Here is a 21421-nt window from a genome sequence, read left to right on the forward strand (position 1 = left end):
TGGTCATGTGCAGTGGTCAGGTCCCGTTGGGGGTGTAGTGTCCTATGTCTGTATAGTATGTAATAGATGTGTATTATGGTCATGTACAGTGGTCAGGTCACGTTGGGGGTGTAGTGTCCTATGTCTGTATACGGTGTAATAGAAGTGTATTATGATTATGTACAGTAGTCAGGACATGTTGGGGGTGTAGTGTCCTATGTCTGTATACAGTGTAATAGATGTGTATTATGATCATGTACAGTGGTCAGGTCATGCTGGGGATGTAGTGTCCTATGTCTGTATACAGTGTAATAGAGGTGTATTATGATCATGTACAGTAGTCAGGTCTTGTTGGGAGTGTAGTGTCCTGTAACTGTATACAGTGTAATAGATGTGTATTATGATCATGTACAGTGGTCAGGTCATGTTGGGGGTGTAGTGTCCTATGTCTGTATACAGTGTAATAGATGTGTATTATGGTCATGTACAGTGGTCAGGTCATGTTGGGGGTGTAGTGTCCTATGTCTGTATACAGTGTAATAGAAGTGTATTATGATCATGTACAGTAGTCAGGACATGTTGGGGGTGTAGTGTCCTATGTCTGTATACAGTGTAATAGATGTGTATTATGATCATTTACAGTGGTCAGGTCATGTTGGGGGTGTAGTGTCCCATGTCTGTATACAGTGTAACAGATGTGTATTATGGTCATGTGCAGTGGTCAGGTCCCGTTGGGGGTGTAGTGTCCTATGTCTGTATAGTATGTAATAGATGTGTATTATGGTCATGTACAGTAGTCAGGTCATGTTGGTGGTGTTGTGTCCTATGTCTGTATATAGTGTAATAGATGTGTATTATGGTCATGTACAGTAGTCAGGTCATGTTGGGGGTGTAGTGTCCTATGTCTGTACACAGTGAAATAGGAGTTTAATTTTTTGCTCCTTTTTGTTATTTTTTAAATGATGGAGACTTGGAAGACCGAAAAATGTTTTGAATAGGTCTCATTGTATGACCACAACAATGTAACCAATTTTTACTGAACCCCCGTGTGTTGCCTGGCAACGAAAAGTTCAACCTGCTTTGTAATGCTACTATTCGGGCTCCCCACTTTGTAGAGGCTGCTCTGTTTGGCTCGGAACCAGTTGAATGGTTTTGGTTATGATGACAGTGGACTCCCAGGCTGTAGCCGATGAACACCAGTGTCTGGAAATGATGACGCTCTATCTAGCGTGTGGCGGCCATCTTGTTATCTTGGGTGCATGTGAAGGAGGAGCTACATAGAGTTTGCTATTGAAATAATTTTGCCATTGGTTATGACTAATACTTTCCGTTCATTCTCTTCCATGCCACACTTTTACCTTCAGCTTGTTGAACCGGAACCACAGGTGTCTTGTTTTTTATGCATGATTTCCCATCTTCCCCTAGGACGTATCCTGCGTTACATTCACATCGGTAACTGCCCCGAGTATTGACACACAGCTGGGGGCAGTAACGAGAGGGACGTCTGCATTCATCTATATCTAAGGAGAGAATATAGAATGTTGAGGACCACTGAACGCCGATTTATTTAATAGAGTCATACATAACAATTACAAACCGATATGCAAATATTACAGGAACTTGCTGAGATTCTGTATCCTGGCAGAAAACCGTTTTATTACGCACGCTGGCTTCCTGCAAGGCTGAGAAGAACATGACAAGAAGCCACTTGGAGCCTTACATGGAAAATTACAATAGATTGCAATCAGCCAGCAAATTAGATCTCCTACAATGCAGAAATCTATGTCCTGCACTGTAACCTCTATTTTATGGTCTCAGCATTTATATACATACATTATAATTGTGAGCATGAGAAGATTTTGGAGGTATATTTACAAAAGTGCAGGTTTTTAGAAGTGGAGATGTTGCCCATAGCAACCAGAATCTAGCTATTATCTTCTAGAACAGTGATTCCCAACTTCGGTCCTCAAGGCACACTAACAGTCCTGGTTTTGGTGATATCCAGGCTTGAGCACAGATGGTTAAATCAAAATAACTGAGGTACTAATTAAGTCACCTGTGCTCCAGTATGGCTATCCTCAAAACCTGGACTGTTAGTATGCCTTGAGGACCGTGGTTGGGAACCCCTGTTCTAGAAGGTGCTAGATAAATGATAGGTAAAATCTGATTGGTTGCTATGGGCAACAACCCGCACTTTAGTAAATATACCCCTTATTTCCATATCGCATCTAAAGGGGCCTATCCATTACCCGACTTTGTGAACAATCCGACCAAACCAGGAGGTTTTGGTCGCATTGTTCACAAAGTCGGGTAATGGATAGCCGGCAAGGACCAGCGATGCGCGTGCACGCTGTGTCCTTGCCGACCCCGACTATCTACTGAACATGCCCGTCCACCTGACGACGCTCATCAGGTTTAGCATGTTCAGAGATAGGAGGTCGGGCTCCATCACTGAATCACGTTCAGTGAACGCCGTTCAGTGCAGGCACCGCAGCAACCTGAAGGTCTGAACGCTAGACGTTCAGTCTTTCAGGTCGCCTAGTGGATAGGCCCCTTAAACATACCTGCCGACTTTCTGGCTGCTCCTACCGGGAGGGAGCAGCCAGATCGGCAGGACAGGGGGGGGCGTGGCCGGGACAAGGGGGAGTTGCAGGGCGGGTGACATCACTCGAAGGCGTGGTGGGGACGGGGTCACGTGATCGCGTCAGTTTGGCCCCGCTATGCAATGCCTATAAAATAGGCATTGTGTAGCAGGGGACGGGGCCAAAATGACGCGAATCGCGTCACCGCCCCCCCCCGCTGCGGGGGTTGCAGGGGTCATTGCGGGGGGGATAGGAGGGTCGGGCGGCAGCCGGGAGAATTGCCTGCCTTCCCGGGAGGTCGGGAGCGGCACCCGATTTTCGGGAGGCTCCCGACCAAATCGGGAGGGTAGGCAAGTATGCCCTTAAATGTAGTTTAATACTAATGGCCCTTGAGATAATGTTAATAACCTAAATACATGTCATAATTTGTATAATATAATTAGAAAGCAATACAGTATAATGTACAGCCATGTAGATAACATTGGTTTCTAGGTGATGGAGTCCATAAATTTCCCTACATTTTACCCCACAGTTTCCCTCTCCTCAGTGTGCATTATATCAAAGGTAGTGATGCAACAGAAAATCATCATGTATTCCATAGTATTGGGATGGTATTGTACCCACTAGGCAGTGTGGCAAATATAAATACCCCCTGTTACCGTCATGGAACAGTTGTCGTGCGGCGTGGCGGGCTCATTAGTCAGTTGGTCTGACCGAGCATTCTGCCATTACCACTAATCAGAAAACAAGATGTTAGATTTGTGCCGTAACAAAGAAAAAAATATGTACTAAAACATATGTTAGTAGTAAAAAAACAAAGAACAGCAATGTATGGACACAATATACCACATAAAACAATGTGTTTCTTATTTCGTTTCACTTCTAAGAGTAATCACAATTGCAATAAACTAAAACATATATCAGTTTAATGATGAATTTCTATTCATAAAAAGACCCAAAACCCAGCAATGGTAATAAATATAGAATTATGGACCTGATTCAGAGCCGGACTCTATTTGCGCTCGCTCGTTCAGAAAAAGGGGCTGGTTATTTAAATTAAGCGCTCGCTCTTTGCGGTCTGTTGACGCCTCTATGTCTGAACGAGCGAACGAAATATGTGCTCACTATTTTGGAAAATACGCCCCCTGGCCGCTCGCATCCTACGTCATCTCCGCTATTTATTTGATTAATCGAGTACATCGAAAGGCGTCTGAACTGCTCGCAGTGCTTGTGTTTGGATTTTCCTACCGCAATCATGCGAGCAGTTCAGGCTAAAAGACAACCAAGTGACGTGGTCGATGACGCTGCTTTGTTAATTATGCACACCCTTAAAATGCCCGTTTTGACCATTTGGCACGCCTGCGTTCGGATCTCCACTCCCCGTTTTCAAGCACCTTCCCCTGTTACCACCCACAAACGCCTCATCCTGTCACTCAAATTAGCAGGCATTCGCTATTTTGCGAACACACAATTTTCGACCGCACTGACTGGTTCGCGCATGCGTACTAAAACCCATACGCATGCGCAGATGTGTGAACATCGCTCGGAGCGAACGAGCGGCCGCTTACGAGCGGCTCTGAATCAGGCCCTATGATCATGTACAGTGGTCAGGTCATGTTGAGGGTTCAGTGTCCTATGTCTGTATAGTGTCTGTATATTGCAGCAAACAGCCGGACAGAGCGCGGTTTACCGGCTGGTAATATATGATCAAGTGCAAATAGTACTATTTGCACTGGACAATATATTACCAGCTGGTAAACCGTGCTCCGTCTGACTGTTTGCTGCTCCCGCCTGTTGCCACACATACGGACTCCCGGCATAGCGCCAAGGCTTGCCGCTGTATACAGGAACCCTCCAGCACAGCGCCACGGCTTGGATAGACTGCTAGCCATTTACTAAAGGCTGTCACACATACAGACTTGTGACATAGCGCTGCAGCACCTCTGAATGAAAGTCTCCCGAGGACCTATAATCCTAAGGAGCAGGGACGGACTGCGGCTGTACATCAGCCCTGGCAGTCCGCCCTTTGTGCTCTCCCGAAGGAGGCGTGGTTTAGATTCAAGGGGGGCATGCCGTGTGTCACAGGAGCCTGGCATTGTGGCATGCCCCCCTCTCTTTCCGGCCCACTGCCGCCACCCCTTCCCTCCCCCGGAGCTAATACCCTGTTTCCTGCGGCGGAGGGTGGGGATACCATATCCACTTGTGATTTTATTAAAGAGACTTTCTGGAGTACAAATTAAGCATCTCATTTTTAACAGCCAGACGTGGCTGCTTTTTTAGCAAGAACAGTCGTTTTTAGCAGAACATACAGCCACTGAATGTTTAACACTGATCTGGATGTTAAGAACGGATGGTAGTCTGGTCAGATATAGTGCCAGTCTTGAGGGTGAATTTTGCATGGACTAATTGTGGCCACGAGGCTTACGGAGGTGGTACAGTTGTTTGGGCTGTGGAGGCAGCCTTGTGCTGGCGAGCTGTGGCTCATTGTGGCTGGAGGCCTGGAGGTGAGATGCAGTCTGTGGGCTGAAGGAGCTGGTTGTGGCCTTTATAGTCGTGGCCAAGGGACTGGTTATGTGAAGCAGCCTTTGGGCTGTTGGAGCAGGCTTGGAGGCTGATTGTGGCCTTTATAGTTGTGACCAATGGACTGATGGTGAGAAGCAGCCTTTGGGCTGTTGGAGCAGCCTGGAGGGCTGATAGTGACCTGGGGCCCCAGGAATGTTGCAGCCTTTGGGCTGATGAGACTCAGGTCAGGTATGCAACAAGATCGTGGGGCTGCTACCAGTGCCACCAAGATGACACTGGCGACGGTGTGCTTAATTGCACACCTGGAACTCAGAGTTGCTACCAGTGCTGCTGGGATGACACTGGCGATGGTGTGCTAATTTTCTCACCTGGAACACAGAGTTGCTACCAATGCCGCCGGGATGACACTGGCGATGGTGTGCTGAGTTGCGCACCTGGAATGCAGAGTTGCTACCAATGCCGTCGGGATGACACTGGCGATGGTGTGCTGAGTTGCGCACCTGGAACGCAGAGTTGCTACCAATGCCGCCGGGATGAAACTGGCGACGGTATGCTGAGTTGCGCACCTGGAACGCAGAGTTGCTACCAATGCCGCCGGGATGACACTGGCAACGGTGTGCTGGATTGCGCACCTGGAACCCTAAAGCGTGACTGGTGCCGCCAGGTTGACACAAGCCACCGGATGGGGACAGACGCTTTTTGGGTAGGAAGTGCTCCATGCTGCCCAGATGGTACAAGCAGCACGTGTGGACGAGATGCAGGTGGAGCCATCTGGATGGAATAAACGGCACACACAAAACACAGCTAGACTGATTCAGGAACTCGACTGACAAGCAGGAGCCTGGAAACCGGAAGTATGAAAGGCTCTATCACCAGCATGGAGTGAAGGGCTGGCTGGAATTTAACAGAACAGGGCCCAATCAGAGCAAGTCTCCCTTAACGATAGATTATAGTGCACCTGGGCTGTGCACAGACAAGAGAATCAATCAATGTGCACCTGATGCTGCACACAGACCAGGCAGTAATCAATGCAGTGCCTCAGGCTGGAAACTGCAGATCCTAACACTGGAATTGTGATGATTCTTAATCTGGCCACACACATAGCGATATTTTACCCGATCTGGCCAATTCCGACACATTGGAACGACAGATCGTGTAAAATATGGCCAAATCCTGAGTAATTCGTCAGTCCCCACTCACAATGCGATGTGCGTCCCCGCTGGTCGCACATCGCATCGTCAGATCTGCCGTGCTGTAGGGCAGATATGACAATCTAGGACGCGATGCACTGTGACAGTCTGGATGCAGGAGAGATCGTATGAAGATTGGACACCAAATTGTGTGGAGATCGTTTGCAGAGCTGCCGGGGAGAGTTTCAAGGGAAATCGTACACAAATTGTACACATCGGTTGATCGTGTGCAGATCGCCATGTGTGTGGCCAGCTTTAGAATTGTAACAAGATAGGAGACATATTCTTTATTTTTTTATGTGTTGATACATTGTTTCTATATTTATTACCATTGCTGGGTTTTGGGTCTTTTTATGAGTAGAAATTCTTCATTAAACTAACATGTTTTATTGCATATCTTGTATTATTTTATTTAATTGCAATTGTGATTACTCTTAGAAGTGAAACTAAATAAGAAACACATTGTTTTATGTGGAATATTGTTTCCATACATTGCTGTGTTTTGGTTTTTATTACTAACAATATATGTTTTAGTACATATTTTTTAATTTTTTACGGCACAAATCTAACAACAAATTGATACATTCTTAGCGCGGTTATTTATTTATTTATTTTCTTCTGTATATACATTGGTTAGCAACCAATATTTAACTGCAGCAAAGAAGTATCCAACATATAAAGAACTGTATAATCGCTGTTTTATTAGTGTTGTTGTGTCCAAGCCCCTGTGGCTATATTTTTTTCTATTTTTGTTATAATCAGAAAACATGGCATGCTCTATGGGATGTGGCCATATACCGTCTCGATCAGGGCCAACCGAAACTTGGGCGATATGGGATAGTGAGGGATGAATCAGAATGGAGAACGATTCTCGTGAGGAACAGAAATGACAGAAGGAATATTGCAGGGGAGAGGCGGAGATAGTACACCAGGTAATCAGATAGATGGGTGTCATTAAGCAAAGTATTATTATACATTTTAGTCAGTAAATGAGCAGCTAAGTGATAACCTGACAGTAAGAGAAATACTGCCTGTCATTTCTTTAAATGAGCAGTTAAGTAATAACTTGTCATTAATTGGTAATTAACATGAATAATAATTAAGCTGTTCGCAGGTTGGATATTAGCTGTCATGGAGGTAGTTTTCTTAGTAAGTAAGTAGCATAAGTAGCAAATTAATTTAAGAGAAAAGCAATGGACTCTCACTAGTTAAGCCAGAAAATAGATAGCTACTGTAATACAGTTACTGACGAGGGGTAGTGTGAATCCATAGGGTTTATACAGTATGTAAGATACAGCAGATGGGGCAGGTGGCAGCAAGACAGGCTAGGAAAGGGCTGAGATAAGGGTGAGACACTGAATTAGTGGGAGACTGGACTCCTGAATAAGGGTAGATGTCCTTCCATCAAAAGACTTATTGGACGTCTTTAGGGCCTAAGGGGTCTAGGGCCTGATTCAGAGCCGGACGCTCTGACAGAGAGCTCGCTCTGAATCAGGGCTGTCCTTCTTGTTTTTCAGAGCGGCCTCCTGGGTGCTCGCATAGCTGTGGGTGACCACCCACAACTATAGCGAGCAGCCAGGATGATGGTCGCAATGGTAAAGACCATCGCGACCATCGGGCTTGCGACAAGACCCTTGTGGTAGGGTCTCGTTGCCGCAAGCCCTAGAGTGCTTTCGGTGATTTCAGTGGGGCCGGCCACAGACGGTAGGCGTTCCCATGGGCAGCCACACCCCCGGCCCACCCACCACAGGGGGCGTGCTGTCACTCAACATCGACAGCATGCCCCCTTTGGTACGAGACCCGGAGCGACGGTTTGCCCGTCGCTATCCAGGTCTCGCGCATACGCACGACGGAGCCGGCTCTGACGTGCGCATGCGCACTGGGCCACCATCGACTCGCTTGCGAGCGCATAGCACTTGCGAGCGGGTCTGAATCAGGCCCCTAGTTACTAAGCAGTGTTAGGAGACAGAGTGAAAAGTGATAAGGTGCCAGCCAATCAGCTCCCAACTGCCATATCACAGGCTGTGTTTGAAAAATGACAGTTAGGAGCTGATTGGCTGGCACCTTATCACTTTTCACTCTGTTTCCTAACACTGCTTAGTAAATAGACCCCTAAGGCCTGATACAGAAATGTACGCAATGCCGATGTTTACGCAGATCGTGCGATTATTTGCCATTGCACATGTATGTAAGCCATACTGTGCACGCGCAGCGATTGTTTTGCAATTACGCTCGCATAGAGGTGTCATCCACAAAGGGAGTGACAGGTAGGCAGCGTTTGGGGGAGGTAACAGGGAGTGCCTAGGCAACCGCAGGTGTGTCCGACTGTGTACACGGCAATTGTTTTTATTATTATTATTATTATTATTATTATTATATTATTATCATCATTATCATCATCATCATCATCATCATCATTCAATTTCAACCAGGGCTTTCTCTGAGTGGAGTTTGTATCTTCTCCACATGTATGCGTGGGTTTCCTCAAGGTGACCCATGTTTCCTACCATGCTCCACATGTGACTGAGAGTGAAAATTAGGATCTTAACCACATATAGTATTGTTAGGGTCATGATAGGCTTTAGTAAAGAGTTGGGGTTTCAGAAAGTGTTTGAAGATTAAAAGTCAGGTAATGACATAGGTGGTTACCGGGAGTGACAGGTGGTTACCAGAGAGGGGGCCCGGCAAAGGCCTAATTATTGCTGCTCATCAGTCAGTCCAAATCATTCTGCATTATTTACTAATGGAGAACATGCCCCTATTACCAGGAGTTTTAGTCCCAGAAAATTAGCCCAAACATTAGTTCATATGAAGTTAATATGAGGCCAGCATCTGTCCCTCAGCTAAAACTTGGCCTAAATCTAGATCACGCAGATGGATAAAGATCCTAAGTGCACCAGCAAATCTATCACTGAGTGGAGGAAAAAGAAAAGAAAATGAGTGTTTGGTATGACCAATTCCAGACCTTAACCCAACTGAGTTGCCGTGTTGAGATGTTCTGGCTAAATATTGTGAGAGATCCGTACTTCCCCTGGTTGGGGGGATGTTTCCGCTCAGCTTAATTGGTAATAGATCCTAATAAAACACGGCCTCCATTAACCATAACTTTATGCAAAATTTACAAATGACTTGCGTTGCCTTTGATAAATAAAAACATTTTGTGCAGAGCAATTCTTCTCATGCACTTTTGTCCACTGATGTTTTTTTTAGCAAAAAGAGATCGACAAAGTGCAATAAAAGTATGTAAGACATTAGGAAAGATAAAAAACTGCATAACTCACCCACGTGGCAGTGCCTTCCTCCCCAGCCTGGAGTGCAGCGGCACATGTTGGGTTTGATACAAGTCCCCCCATTCTGGCATGGTTTGTGGCACACAGCTAGGTATACAGAAAGGGGGGACAGTGATAAATAGAGCTGGGAGAACAGAACGGCAATTATCAACCCTCTGAACACTTTATAGAATGCTAAAACCTACTAATGAAATTTATAAATATAACAAAAATAACAAAAAGGAACATCTCATAGTGCATATAAATATATTACTCACTTTAAACACAATAAAGACCCCATACCAACTATACATAGCATCTTTACTGACACAGTATAATTCACTCCCACTACATTCACTTATAATTGTGCCAAGTCATGCTTAAGTTTAAGGGAATGTATAGTCTACGGGGGTTGAATGGCAGAGTTGGGGGTTTGGGAGGGTGCATCGAGTCTCTTTAGGAAGATTAAACTGGTCCCAGAACTGGGGCTGACCTTTGCTGTCAGTGTTTTGGAACAATCAATGGTTGAAGGTTTTGCCATAAAATGGCGGCAGCCTTATGGTTTTGTGGTGATGTTTTATCAACAAGCTCTGTTTGTGGGAATTCCTCTTTCACTGAAGATGTCTCTCCTGTACCACTGATGTCCATCGATGGCTGAAATCATTGATGGTTTTCTGGCGATGGTTACCGGTCATCAATGGCAATTAGTGATGGTGCTATCAGTTAAGGCTATAGGTGGCCACTCCTTCAATGGACAGTCTTCCCCAGAACACCTGAGTGGGGGCCTTAGAATGGTGGGCCAGCATTGACAGACCCCTCCTCACGGCTGGGGCCAGGAGCAGCTACGCTCCCTATGGTGGTTGTAGACATCCTCTTTCAAGCCTTCATGTCAATAACCCTGGTGGGTGCACTGTTCCCATATGGAAACTGAGATGTACTAAGCCTTGAATAGTGATAAAGTGAATAGAGATAAAGGGGTTTATTTATTAAGCAGTGAAAAACTTAGTGAAGCGGACCAGTGGAGAAGTTGCCCATGGCAACCAATCAGCTTTGAAGTAACATTTATTAAGTACAGTCTATAAAATAATAGGTAGGAGCTGATTGGTTGCCATGGGCAACTTCTCCACTGGTCCACTTCACTAAATTTTTCACTGCTGGATAAATAAACCCCATAGTGCATCTCCTAACTGCCATGTCATAGGCTGTGTTTGAAAAGTGACAGGAGCTGGTTGGTTGGTACTTTATCTCCGTCCACTTTATCACTTTCCAAAGCTTAGTACATAGACATTTAAAGTAACAAACACACGTGTTCTGCTATTACCGCCAAACCTTCTCACCTTCTTCGCAGGACTCGGAATCGGGCTCCTTTTTTCTCCACCCCGGGCAGCAGACTGACTTTGCCTGTAGGATTTCTCTTTTCACCTGCCGGACGGCTACTGAATACACCGTCCTGAAAGAGCAGGAGATTGGTTTGTGTCACTGGCATGGTCACGGCTCTTCCTATGCTATAATATATAATATAATGTGCCCCTCTCAGCTGTTCCTGGTAAGCGACTCCACCGACCTCAGCGGGCGTTAAACAACTCCGCTCAAAGGGGCTGATTTTGAGTCACACACATGGTGGCTGTAGTGGCGGGCAACAGCGGAAGCCGGTTTTACCATCTTATGCTAATGTGAGAATCCGTTGAACTAATGCGGGGTTGGTGCTCGTGCAGGAGGGAACCCGAGGCGCCCAAGAACATTGCAAATATGTGCGGCTCTGAATCACGCCCTGTACATGTGGGGTTTGTGTTCTGTCCTACCCGTGGCTTTCCCTCACATGCGCTAGTTTTCTCCCATGGGATCGGTATGAAATACCGCCGGACCTATGTCCGGCGTTTCAAATCCTGACGTCGCAAGCCCGGCAACAGTGAAGATCCCCACTGCTCTAAAGGTAAGTACTAACCTAACAACCCTAACCCTTCTTTAGGGGTGCCTAACCCTAACCTCTCTCCCTAGTGCCTAACCCTAACCCCCCTCTAAGTGCCTAAACCTAACCCCCCCTTCCCCGCAGCATAAACCTATCCCTCCAGGGGGGGGTGCCTAACCCTAACCTCCCCCCGGGGGTGCCTAACCCTAACCCCCCCTTCCCCTAGCCTAACCCTCCCGGGGCGGTGCCTGACCCTAAGTCCCACCCGGGAGCCCCTAACCTAACCCTCTCCCCCCGCAGCTGTCCGTGCCCGGCACAATGCTAACCTTCGATCGGTATGCCGGGCGTCTGGCTCCCGGCGTAGGTAAAATGACAGGCGTCGGGATCTCGACGCCTGTCAATAGACCCCTGCCGGGATTAGACAGTCGGGAAGCCGGCGGTCGGCATTTCGACCGTCTGCTTCCTGACTGCATCCCTCTCCCATACTCCAAAATCATACTGGTAGCTGAATAGGCCTCTGACACAATGGGATGATTGCAGATGTGTCCTCATACACCCAGCGTCAATGTGCCACACGGCACTAGACGCCCGGCATGGCCGAGCCGCTCCAGGAGGAGCACGCGTATCAAGTCAACATACAGAAATGTCCGCACGCTTCTAATTTTGACATTGTGCCTGTCGATGGTCAAAATGTTGACATACCATTTTTCACTATTTTAGCCTAGCTCTAACCCTAAATTGAACACAAAAATTATATGCTGACATTGTAGGCATAATGTATACGTCGACAGTATGGTAATGTTGACATTTCCTTATGTTGACATGTTACATGTCGACATTCTGACTGGATCTGGGGTGTTTCAGATCAGGACTAACCCCCTCCCCAACTCTATTCCCTCTACTGCATCTTCTTACTGGGACCCCGACACCTACCTCTCACCCCAACCAGTGCCTGCTCAATGTTAGAGAAGAGGGGTCCTATGTGCGGGCCCTCTCGTCGCTGTGGTACAGTTATTGGCACCATGCCAGAGTCTATTGCTCATGCCGAGGGCTCTAGTAACATGGCGCCCGCATCATGATCCGGGAGACTTCTCTACTGCGCAAATCTCTAGGAAAATGGCAACCCTAACGTTTTCTCGGTGATTTGTGCTGCTCCTGCAGCACCGACACGGGACTACGGAGAGGTAAGTGTTAAACATGGGTGCGGGGTAGGCCCCCCTGGACACAGGGGCACGTGGGCACTACACACCCTGCACCCATTATACGCTCTCGACACTCCAGCCGACGGGCTCGCCGACTAAAGCCACATCCCCAGTCACCATCCGGGAACGCCTATCAAAATTGTATGGATCTCTATGGAATTCCGATATGCATAAATTTACTAAAGTGAGAGTTTTTAGAAGTGAGTTTTAGAAGAGATGTTGCCCATAGCAACCAATCAGATTCTAGCTATTTTCTAGAGGGTGCTAGTTAAATGTTAAGTAGAATCTGATTGGTTGCTATGGGCAACATCTCTTCTACAACTCACTTCTAAAAACTCTCACTTTAGTAACTTTACCCCCTAGTGTCCAATCACATTGTGAGCTTAGTGATTTTTTTGCTCCCTTCTAACACTTTAGAAACATTAATAATAATTAGAATAATAATATATATTCTAACCAATTCCAGCTGTACATGTAATTTACTATAATAAAACAAAACACAGGGTGACTCTTTTACTCCTGATCAGGGAGAGCCCAGCAGATGCAGGTGGTAAGTAGTAGAGTGTCAGAGAGTCCTGTAAGTGACCCCCACCAAATACAGGCCCGTCTGTCACCCCTCATATATGACCCCTCTTACCTGTAGGTGCTGCAGGTCCGCTGGCCCCGGCACATTGTGAGATAGGGCTGGTATAACGGCTGGATGAAGGTCTCGTTGTATATAACCGGAATCTTGTCCACTTGTCTTGAACAAACTCCAGCGAATGAGCTGGAAACAAGGACGACAGCTTCAGCTTAACTATAGACACTTCCATACTGTGTACACTCAGTGATTCTAGTGCTGGGTCTGAGCTCTCTCTGCCCCCAGTACATCCTGAATTCTTTGTGGCATGGATACAGTGAGGTGCTGGACACATTCCTTAGAGATTCTGGCCCATGGTGACAGGATAACATCACGCAGATTTCTCAGCTACACATCCCTGCTGCAAATCCCCTACCGCATCCCAAAGCTGCTCCACTGTACTGAGATCTGTGACACTGCAGCCTTTGGAGTACCCTGAGCTCATTGTCACATTCCTGGCTGAGAACACGTGTGCTGTGTGACATGGCGCGTTATCCTGCTGGAAGTAGCCATTAGAAGATGTCCAGACTGGGCACATGGTCAGCAAAAATACTATGATGTGGCATTTTCATCTTGCACAATAGGTTTTAAGGGGCTTAATGTGTGCCAAGAAAACATTCCCCACGCCGTTATACTACCAGCCTGATCCGTAGACATATGAGAGTAATATGGATCCATGGATTCTTTTGTTTTACACCAAAGTCTGTCTCTGCAATCTGCATTTTGCTGCAGGAATCTAGATCCATCAGAGCATGTCAGGTTTTCCCAATCGTCAGCTGTCCAGTTTGGTGAGTGTCTGCCCACTGTATCCTCAGTTTCCAGTTCTGAGATGACTGGAGTGGAACCCGCTGTGGTCTTCTGCTGCTGTAGCCCATCCACTTCAAGGTTCAACATGCTGTGCATTCCAAGAAGCTCTTGTGTATAGTGCTGATATAATAATCTGAGTTACTGTCACCTTGAACCAGTCTAACCATTCTCCTTTGACCCTATCATTAATTCTCCCACAGAACTGCCACTCATTGGATTTTTTTGTGCACCATTTTTCTAAATGACTTTTCTAAATGCCCTTCTGCTCCCCGGGAGGTTTCTGTCCTCCCTGAGCTCACCTTAAGACACCTGCATTACGGTTGGACAGGTGTTCTAGAGTCTGTACATGTGAAAATCCCTGGAGATGAGCAGTTCCTGAGAAACTCCAACCACCTCATCTGCCACCAACAATCATTCCACTGTCCAAGTTATTTGGTTCAAATATCTTCCTCTGGCGCTTGGTCTAAGCAACAACTAAACCTACTGACCATATCTGCATCTTTTCACACACTAAATTGTTGCCACATGTTTGGCTGACAAAGTATTTTCATTAATGAACATATGTACAGTGTATAGCTGTACCTAATTAAGTGGCCACTAAGTGTAGATAGATAGATAGATAGATAGATAGATAGATAGATAGATAGATAGATAGATAGACATGGGATACATATATAGATAGATAACTATGAGATAGATAGATAGATAGATAGATAGATAGACAGACATGGGATACATATATAGATAGATAGATAACTATGAGATAGATAGATAGATAGATAGACATGGGATACATATATAGATAGATAACTATGAGATAGATAGATAGATACACAGGAATCGGTATGAAATACCGGCTAACGCATGGCCGGAAGTTTGATTCCCGGCAGCGTCAGTCCGACAGATGCAGAGATCCCGGCAGCGGCAGCCGACAGCGCTGGAAATCCCGATCGTCCCTAGGTAAGTACAAACTAACCTAACCCTAACTCTCCTTAGGGGTGCCTAACCTCCCACCCTGTGCCTAACCTTAATCCCCCTTCTAAGTGCCTAACCACCCCCTTCCCCGCTGCCTAAACCTAAGTCCCCAGGGGGGTGCCTAACCCTAACCTCCCCCCCGGGGGTTGCCTAACCCTAACCCCCCTTCCCCTAGCCTAACCCTCCCGGGGAGGGTGCCTAACCCTAAGTCCCCTCCGGGTGCCCTTACCCTAACCCTCCCCCCGCGGCTATCCGCTTGCGGTGCCCGGCATCCCTTCGATCGGGATGCTGGGCGCCGGTCTACCGGCGTCTTGAAAATGACAGGCGTCTAGATTTAGAGATAGATAGATAGACATGGGATAGATAGGTAGGTAGACATGGGATAGATAGATAGATAGATAGATAGATTGACATGGGATAGATAGATAGATATGAGATAGATAGATAGATATGAGATAGATAGATAGAGAGATATGAGATAGATAGATATGAGATAGATAGATAGATAGATAGATAGACATGGGATAGATAGATAGACAGACATGGGATAGATAGATAGATAGATAGACATGGGATAGATAGATAGACAGACAGACAGACATGGGATAGATAGATAGATAGATAGACATGGGATAGATAGACCTTAGATAGATAGATAGATATGAGATAGATATAGATAGATAGATAGATATTAGATAGATATGAGATAGAGAGATATGAGATAGATATATATGAGATAGATAGATAGAGAGATATGAGATAGATAGATAGATATGAGATAGATAGAGAGATATGCGATAGATAGATAGATAGATATGAGATAGATAGATAGAGAAATGTGAGATAGATAGATAGAGAGATATGAGATAGATAGAGAGATATGATATAGATAGATAGACATGGGATAGATAGATAGATAGACATGGGATAGATAGTTAGATAGACATGAGATAGATAGATAGATATATATGAGATAGATAGATAGATAGAGATATATGAGATAGATAGATAGATATGAGATAGATATAGATAGATAGATATGGGATAGATAGATAGATATGAGATAGATAGATAGATAGATATGAGATAGAGAGATATGAGATAGATAGATACATAGATAGATAGATAGATATGAGATAGATAGATATATAGATATGAGATAGATAGATAGAGAGATATGAGATAGAGAGATATGAGATAGATCGATAGATAGAGAGATATGAGATAGATAGATAGATAGATAGATAGGATAGACATGGGATAGATAGATAGATAGACATGGGATAGATAGATAGATAGATAGATAGACAGATAGACATGGGATAGATAGATAGACATGAGATAGATAGATAGATAGACATGGGATAGATAGATAGATAGATATGAGATAGATAGATAGATATGAGATATATAGATATGAGATAGATAGATAGATAGATAGGAGATAGATATATATGAGATAGATAGAGAGATATGAGATAGATAGATATGAGATAGATAGAGAGATATTAGATAGATAGATAGATAGATATGAGATATATAGATATGAGGTAGATAGATAGAGAGATATGAGATAGATACATAGATAGACAGACAGACATGAGATAGATAGATAGATAGACATGGGATAGATAGATAGATATGAGATAGATATATATGAGATAGATAGAGATATATGAGATAGATAGATAGATAGATATGAGATATATAGATATGAGATAGATAGAGAGATATGAGATAGATAGATAGATAGATATGAGATAGATAGAGAGATATGAGATAGATAGATATGAGATATATAGATATGAGATAGATAGATATGAGATAGATAGATGGATAGATAGATAGAGAGATATGAGATAGATAGATAGATGAGATAGATAGAAATTTATGAGATAGATAGATATGAGATAGATAGATGGATAGATAGATAGAGAGATATGAGATAGATAGATAGATGAGATAGATAGAAATTTATGAGATAGATATGAGATAGATAGATAGAGAGATATGAGATGTATAGATAGATAGATAGATATGAGATAGATAGATAGATATGAGATAGAAAGAGCGATATGAGATAGATAGATAGATAGCTATGAGAAACGCGTCACGAGAATGGGGAATAACTGAAAAGTGTAAGATGAGCAATAGGCATTTAATGTGGGCTGTCTACTAATAGTATAGTACACTAATTGGATTTAGCAATATTTATCACTGGTGTCCCACAGGAAAGAACTAATCCTGTGGGATCTGTGTCAGCACCAGCACGGTGTTACGGTTCCACTTTAAAGGAAACATTTTGGGTAGAGTAGAGTATTTAGGCACCGGGCCCCTATGAACATGCCAGCATTTGGGCGGCTGCTTGAAAATATATAGATTTGAAGTTAAAGTGAATTTACACAATTATTAGTGTCAGCAGCAGGAATACTTCATATTTATGTGGAATGCTGGGAGTATGCTCACCTGGACCCCTGTGCATGTGCTGATAAACCCATTACTATGGCAAGAGCAGTCCAGACAGACATTGCGTTCCAGAGGTCCACCTGCCAGGAAAACATTTTCTATAGTTATTATAACTCCTTATAAAGCACCAACATACTCCACAGCGATGTGCAACAAAACAGACACAAGAGAAAGTGAGAGGGCCTTGCTCTCCAGAGCTTACAATCTAAGTGAAACATGAGGATAAAACACAAGTGTGTGAATTCTGCAGTGCTGTAGCAGATTATTAGGTGCTCAGTAGGCCACCAGGCCAGCTTATGTGAATAGACAGTAATACGTACAGGACATCAGGCAGGACATAGGAAGGGAAGGTGTCTGGGGCAGCGAGCAGTGATGGGTACTGTAGAGATGATGAGGCAAGGTGGTAGGTAGCAGGTGGTGGGGTGTTGTACTGTACTGGTGCAACTAATTCCTTACAGCTGTACAGGAGGGGTGTGTTGTCAGGTAAAGCTAATATTAGATGGTAGGATTGCTCATATTGAGTCAGATCAGGACTATTTTTATAATGGTATTAAACAGTATGTAGTATGGGAAACTTTTTATTTTGTTGTATAATTTAAAATTCTTATACAGTAACTAGTTCTGGAAACTGGAAGAAATCAGTGAAATAACGGAAGAAATTAGTAAAAGTAAGGGTGGAAATTCAATTAACCGCCTCACGCGAGGTAAACCAGGGGTTAATATGCTCTAACCCAGTGGTCTCCAACGTTAATTTAGGTGTGAGCTACTTTAGAAAAATGAAATCTCCTGAAGAGCAACTAAAATTGTAGAAAAAAAAATCTGGCCAATAACCGAACAATTGAAGGTAAGTTAATGAAAATGAAAAAAATGTTTCATAGAAAATAAAAATGCATTTAATGATTACAGTGATATTATTATAGTTTGTAAATAAAATGTAAGCACAGGCACATTTCACTGTTAATTACCAGCTCCAAGGAGGTACGTGCAGTAGAGGAGCAAAATACAGTATATAAACAGGGCTGCTGTGTGATTTTCTGGCAGGGCTGGATGGGAGTAACTTGCTTCGCCGTAGCGTAGACGCCGTGGGTGGAACCACTGGGAAGCACGTCAGGTGATTGCTGTAGAGGCTGCGGCAATCACCTGACGTGCTTCCCTGTGGCTCCACCCATGGCGTCGATGTCACGGGGGAGCACACGTCAGAGGTCACCTCCTCCTAGTTTACTCGGCAGCTGAGCTACCAAAATTAAGAGCTCCTGGTTGGAGACCACTGCTCTAACCCATTGATACCGCGTAAAGTTTTCCTTACGTGTTAACCCCCCCTGGGTGCCTTTTCTCGCTAACTATTCGTCGCAGCTCCTAATATTGAGAGGAAAAGTCCACATCAGTAGTTTGATGTATGGAGTAAAACCTGCTACTTGAATCTCCCGGTGTGGATGATTAGCTGCAGGTTAGACCCCGCGGCTAGTTAGATTCTCCTCCAAGTGTCTGAAGACTTGTACAGTGCATAAAACCTACTATAAATCTGATATCAACATGAGTAATCAAACTGGTACACCAATATGATGAATAGCACATGAAGTACCAGCTGCAGATTAATAACTACATGAATGATGCTTTTTTTTTATTTGTTTCTTCAGCTGAAACCCCAAAAATGTTACTGTGCCATTTATCTGTGACCCCCCCTCCCCTCCCCTCCCCCTCAAATGAGGTGTCTACTAATAGGATTTATTGCTCAGCTTGCAACCATGGGACACCAACACAGGTTCTGGGTCCCCACGTGCCAACTCCCACAGCCCACTGTAATATATAGCGCTGGGCACTAGGGATGTTAGTAGTGCAGGCACTAGTCTGTGTCACTAACAGTTTGCACTAGGGATAGATCAAAAACTTTGCTCAATGGAAAATTTGGTTTCCTAATCATCAGCTTTTCCCCTCTCAATCAGAGGTTTCCTGCACAATGTAATGTTAACATATAGGGAACCAGAAAGATTTACTGCAGGGTGGAAACAAAAATCCTCATCAATTAGTACACGTGTGCAGTCTGCAAGGGGGGGAATAAGTTCATTTAGGATCTAGAATAGCTTGCAAAATGTTACTAATCAAGAATAAATAATCACATTGCAAATTTGTAAATTAAATGTTTAATATAAAGTTAAAATAAATGTAAAAAATATTTAAAATATTGTAGTTATTTACTCTATCTTCCTATACACTGGTCCTGTTATTTATTATATTTGTCTAACAAAAAAGGTGCACACAATGCAATAGGATGGAAACCCTTCACCTGCATCACACTATTTATTGTGACTAGGGGTCTATTTACTAAGCCTTGGATGGAGATAAAGTGAACAGAGATAAAGTACCAGCCAATCAGCTCCAAACTGCCATGTCACAGGCTGTGTTTGAATAATGACAGTTAGGAGCTGATCGGTTGGCACTATATCTCCGTCCACTTTATCTCCAAAAGTGATAAGAAAGTGATAAGGTGCCAGCCAATCAGCTCCCAACTGTCATCTCACAGGCTGTGTTTGAAAAATGACAGCTGGGAGCTGATTGGCTGGCACCTTATAACTTTTCACTCTGTCTCCTAACACTGCTTAGTAAATAGACCCCTTAGCCTGGTATATCAGCAGCAGCAGCAGGCCGTACCTAGACAAAGATGGCATCCCAAGGTAAGGCATGATCTGGTCATGTGACACTCACATCCAATCCTGGATGCCTTGGGCAGGTACACTCCGCTGCTGCTGAGTTGCCCGGCCAATGGGAATAAATATTGAGATGCAGATTTCCTTCAATTTGAAAATTATTATTGTTTTATTAAGACAGATATAATAAAAATATAATTCTGAATATAATCACAAATAAGGAGAATTTGGAAAAAGTATATTAGCGTACATCACAAAACTGCGAATGATAAAATGTGCTCAGTATCATTTCTGTAGAGAATATTAGAAACATGAAAGTAAAATATAACAATACACTACAGTGAGATAAAGCTACAGCAGAGCACACAGCACAGAGCTATGTACAGACTCACTGTGACAGCGCTGAATGTCCCCTCTCAGTCCCAGGCTGAATAATCACATACTGTACACAGCATAGAGCAGAGAGATTGTGAGAGGAGGAAGTACACACCCCTAATACACTGCTACAATCCTTACTGTGCCAGAGACTCCCCTCTGCTACTCCAAACACCCCCACTGCAATTCCACAGATGCCCCTTCTACAGTGCCATTGTTGTAAATAACTCCAAATTCCAGAGATACCCCTCTATAATTCCCACATTACACATATGTATGCCCAGAGATACCCCTCTATAATTCCCACATAACACGTATATATGCCCAGAGATACCCCTCTATAATAGTCACATAACACATATGTGTTCCCAGAGTACCCCTCTATAATTACCACATAAGACGTATGTATGCCCAGAGACACCCCTCTATAATTCCCATATATGATGTATGTGTTCCCAGAGATACTCCTCTATAATTCCCATGTAACACGTGTGTATTCCCAGAGATACTCCTCTATAATTCCCATATATGATGTATGTGTCCCTAGAGATACCCCTCTATAATTCCCATATATGATGTATGTGTTCCTAGAGATACCCCTCTATAATTCCCATATATGATGTATGTGTTCCCAGAGATATCTCTCTATAATTCCCATATATGTGTCAGGATCTGCAGTTAAACAGATCATATTGGTTGCAGTTTCCAGCCTGAGGCACTGCATTAATTACTGCTTGTCTGTGTGCAGTGTCAGGTGCACGCTAATTGATTCTCCTGTCTGTGCACAGTACAGGTGCACACTGGTCTATCATTAAGGGAGACTTGGTCTGGTTGGGCCCTATTTCTGTTAAATTCCAGCCAGCCCTTCACGCCATGCCGG

The 21421-nt window shown here is 44.3% G+C and overlaps 1 protein-coding gene across 1 annotated transcript in view; it reads right to left on the minus strand.

Moving 5' to 3' along the window:
* EGFL8 (EGF like domain multiple 8) overlaps positions 1-20660 on the minus strand; it is a 45412-nt gene extending 24752 nt beyond the window's left edge. The window contains exons 1-6 of the mRNA XM_088446561.1: positions 20559-20660; positions 17522-17601; positions 13292-13420; positions 10881-10993; positions 9556-9651; positions 1338-1499 (exon numbers count right to left, since the gene is read on the minus strand). Of these exons, the coding sequence (XP_088302687.1) occupies positions 1338-1499; positions 9556-9651; positions 10881-10993; positions 13292-13420; positions 17522-17583 (562 nt within the window). The 5' untranslated portion in view covers positions 17584-17601; positions 20559-20660. The remainder of the gene's footprint in view (positions 1-1337; positions 1500-9555; positions 9652-10880; positions 10994-13291; positions 13421-17521; positions 17602-20558) is intronic.
* Between the last annotated feature and the right edge of the window lie 761 nt (positions 20661-21421).

Source organism: Taudactylus pleione, unplaced genomic scaffold, assembly GCF_031769625.1.
Source record: "Taudactylus pleione unplaced genomic scaffold, aTauple2 ptg000400l, whole genome shotgun sequence".
NCBI lineage: Eukaryota > Metazoa > Chordata > Amphibia > Anura > Myobatrachidae > Taudactylus > Taudactylus pleione.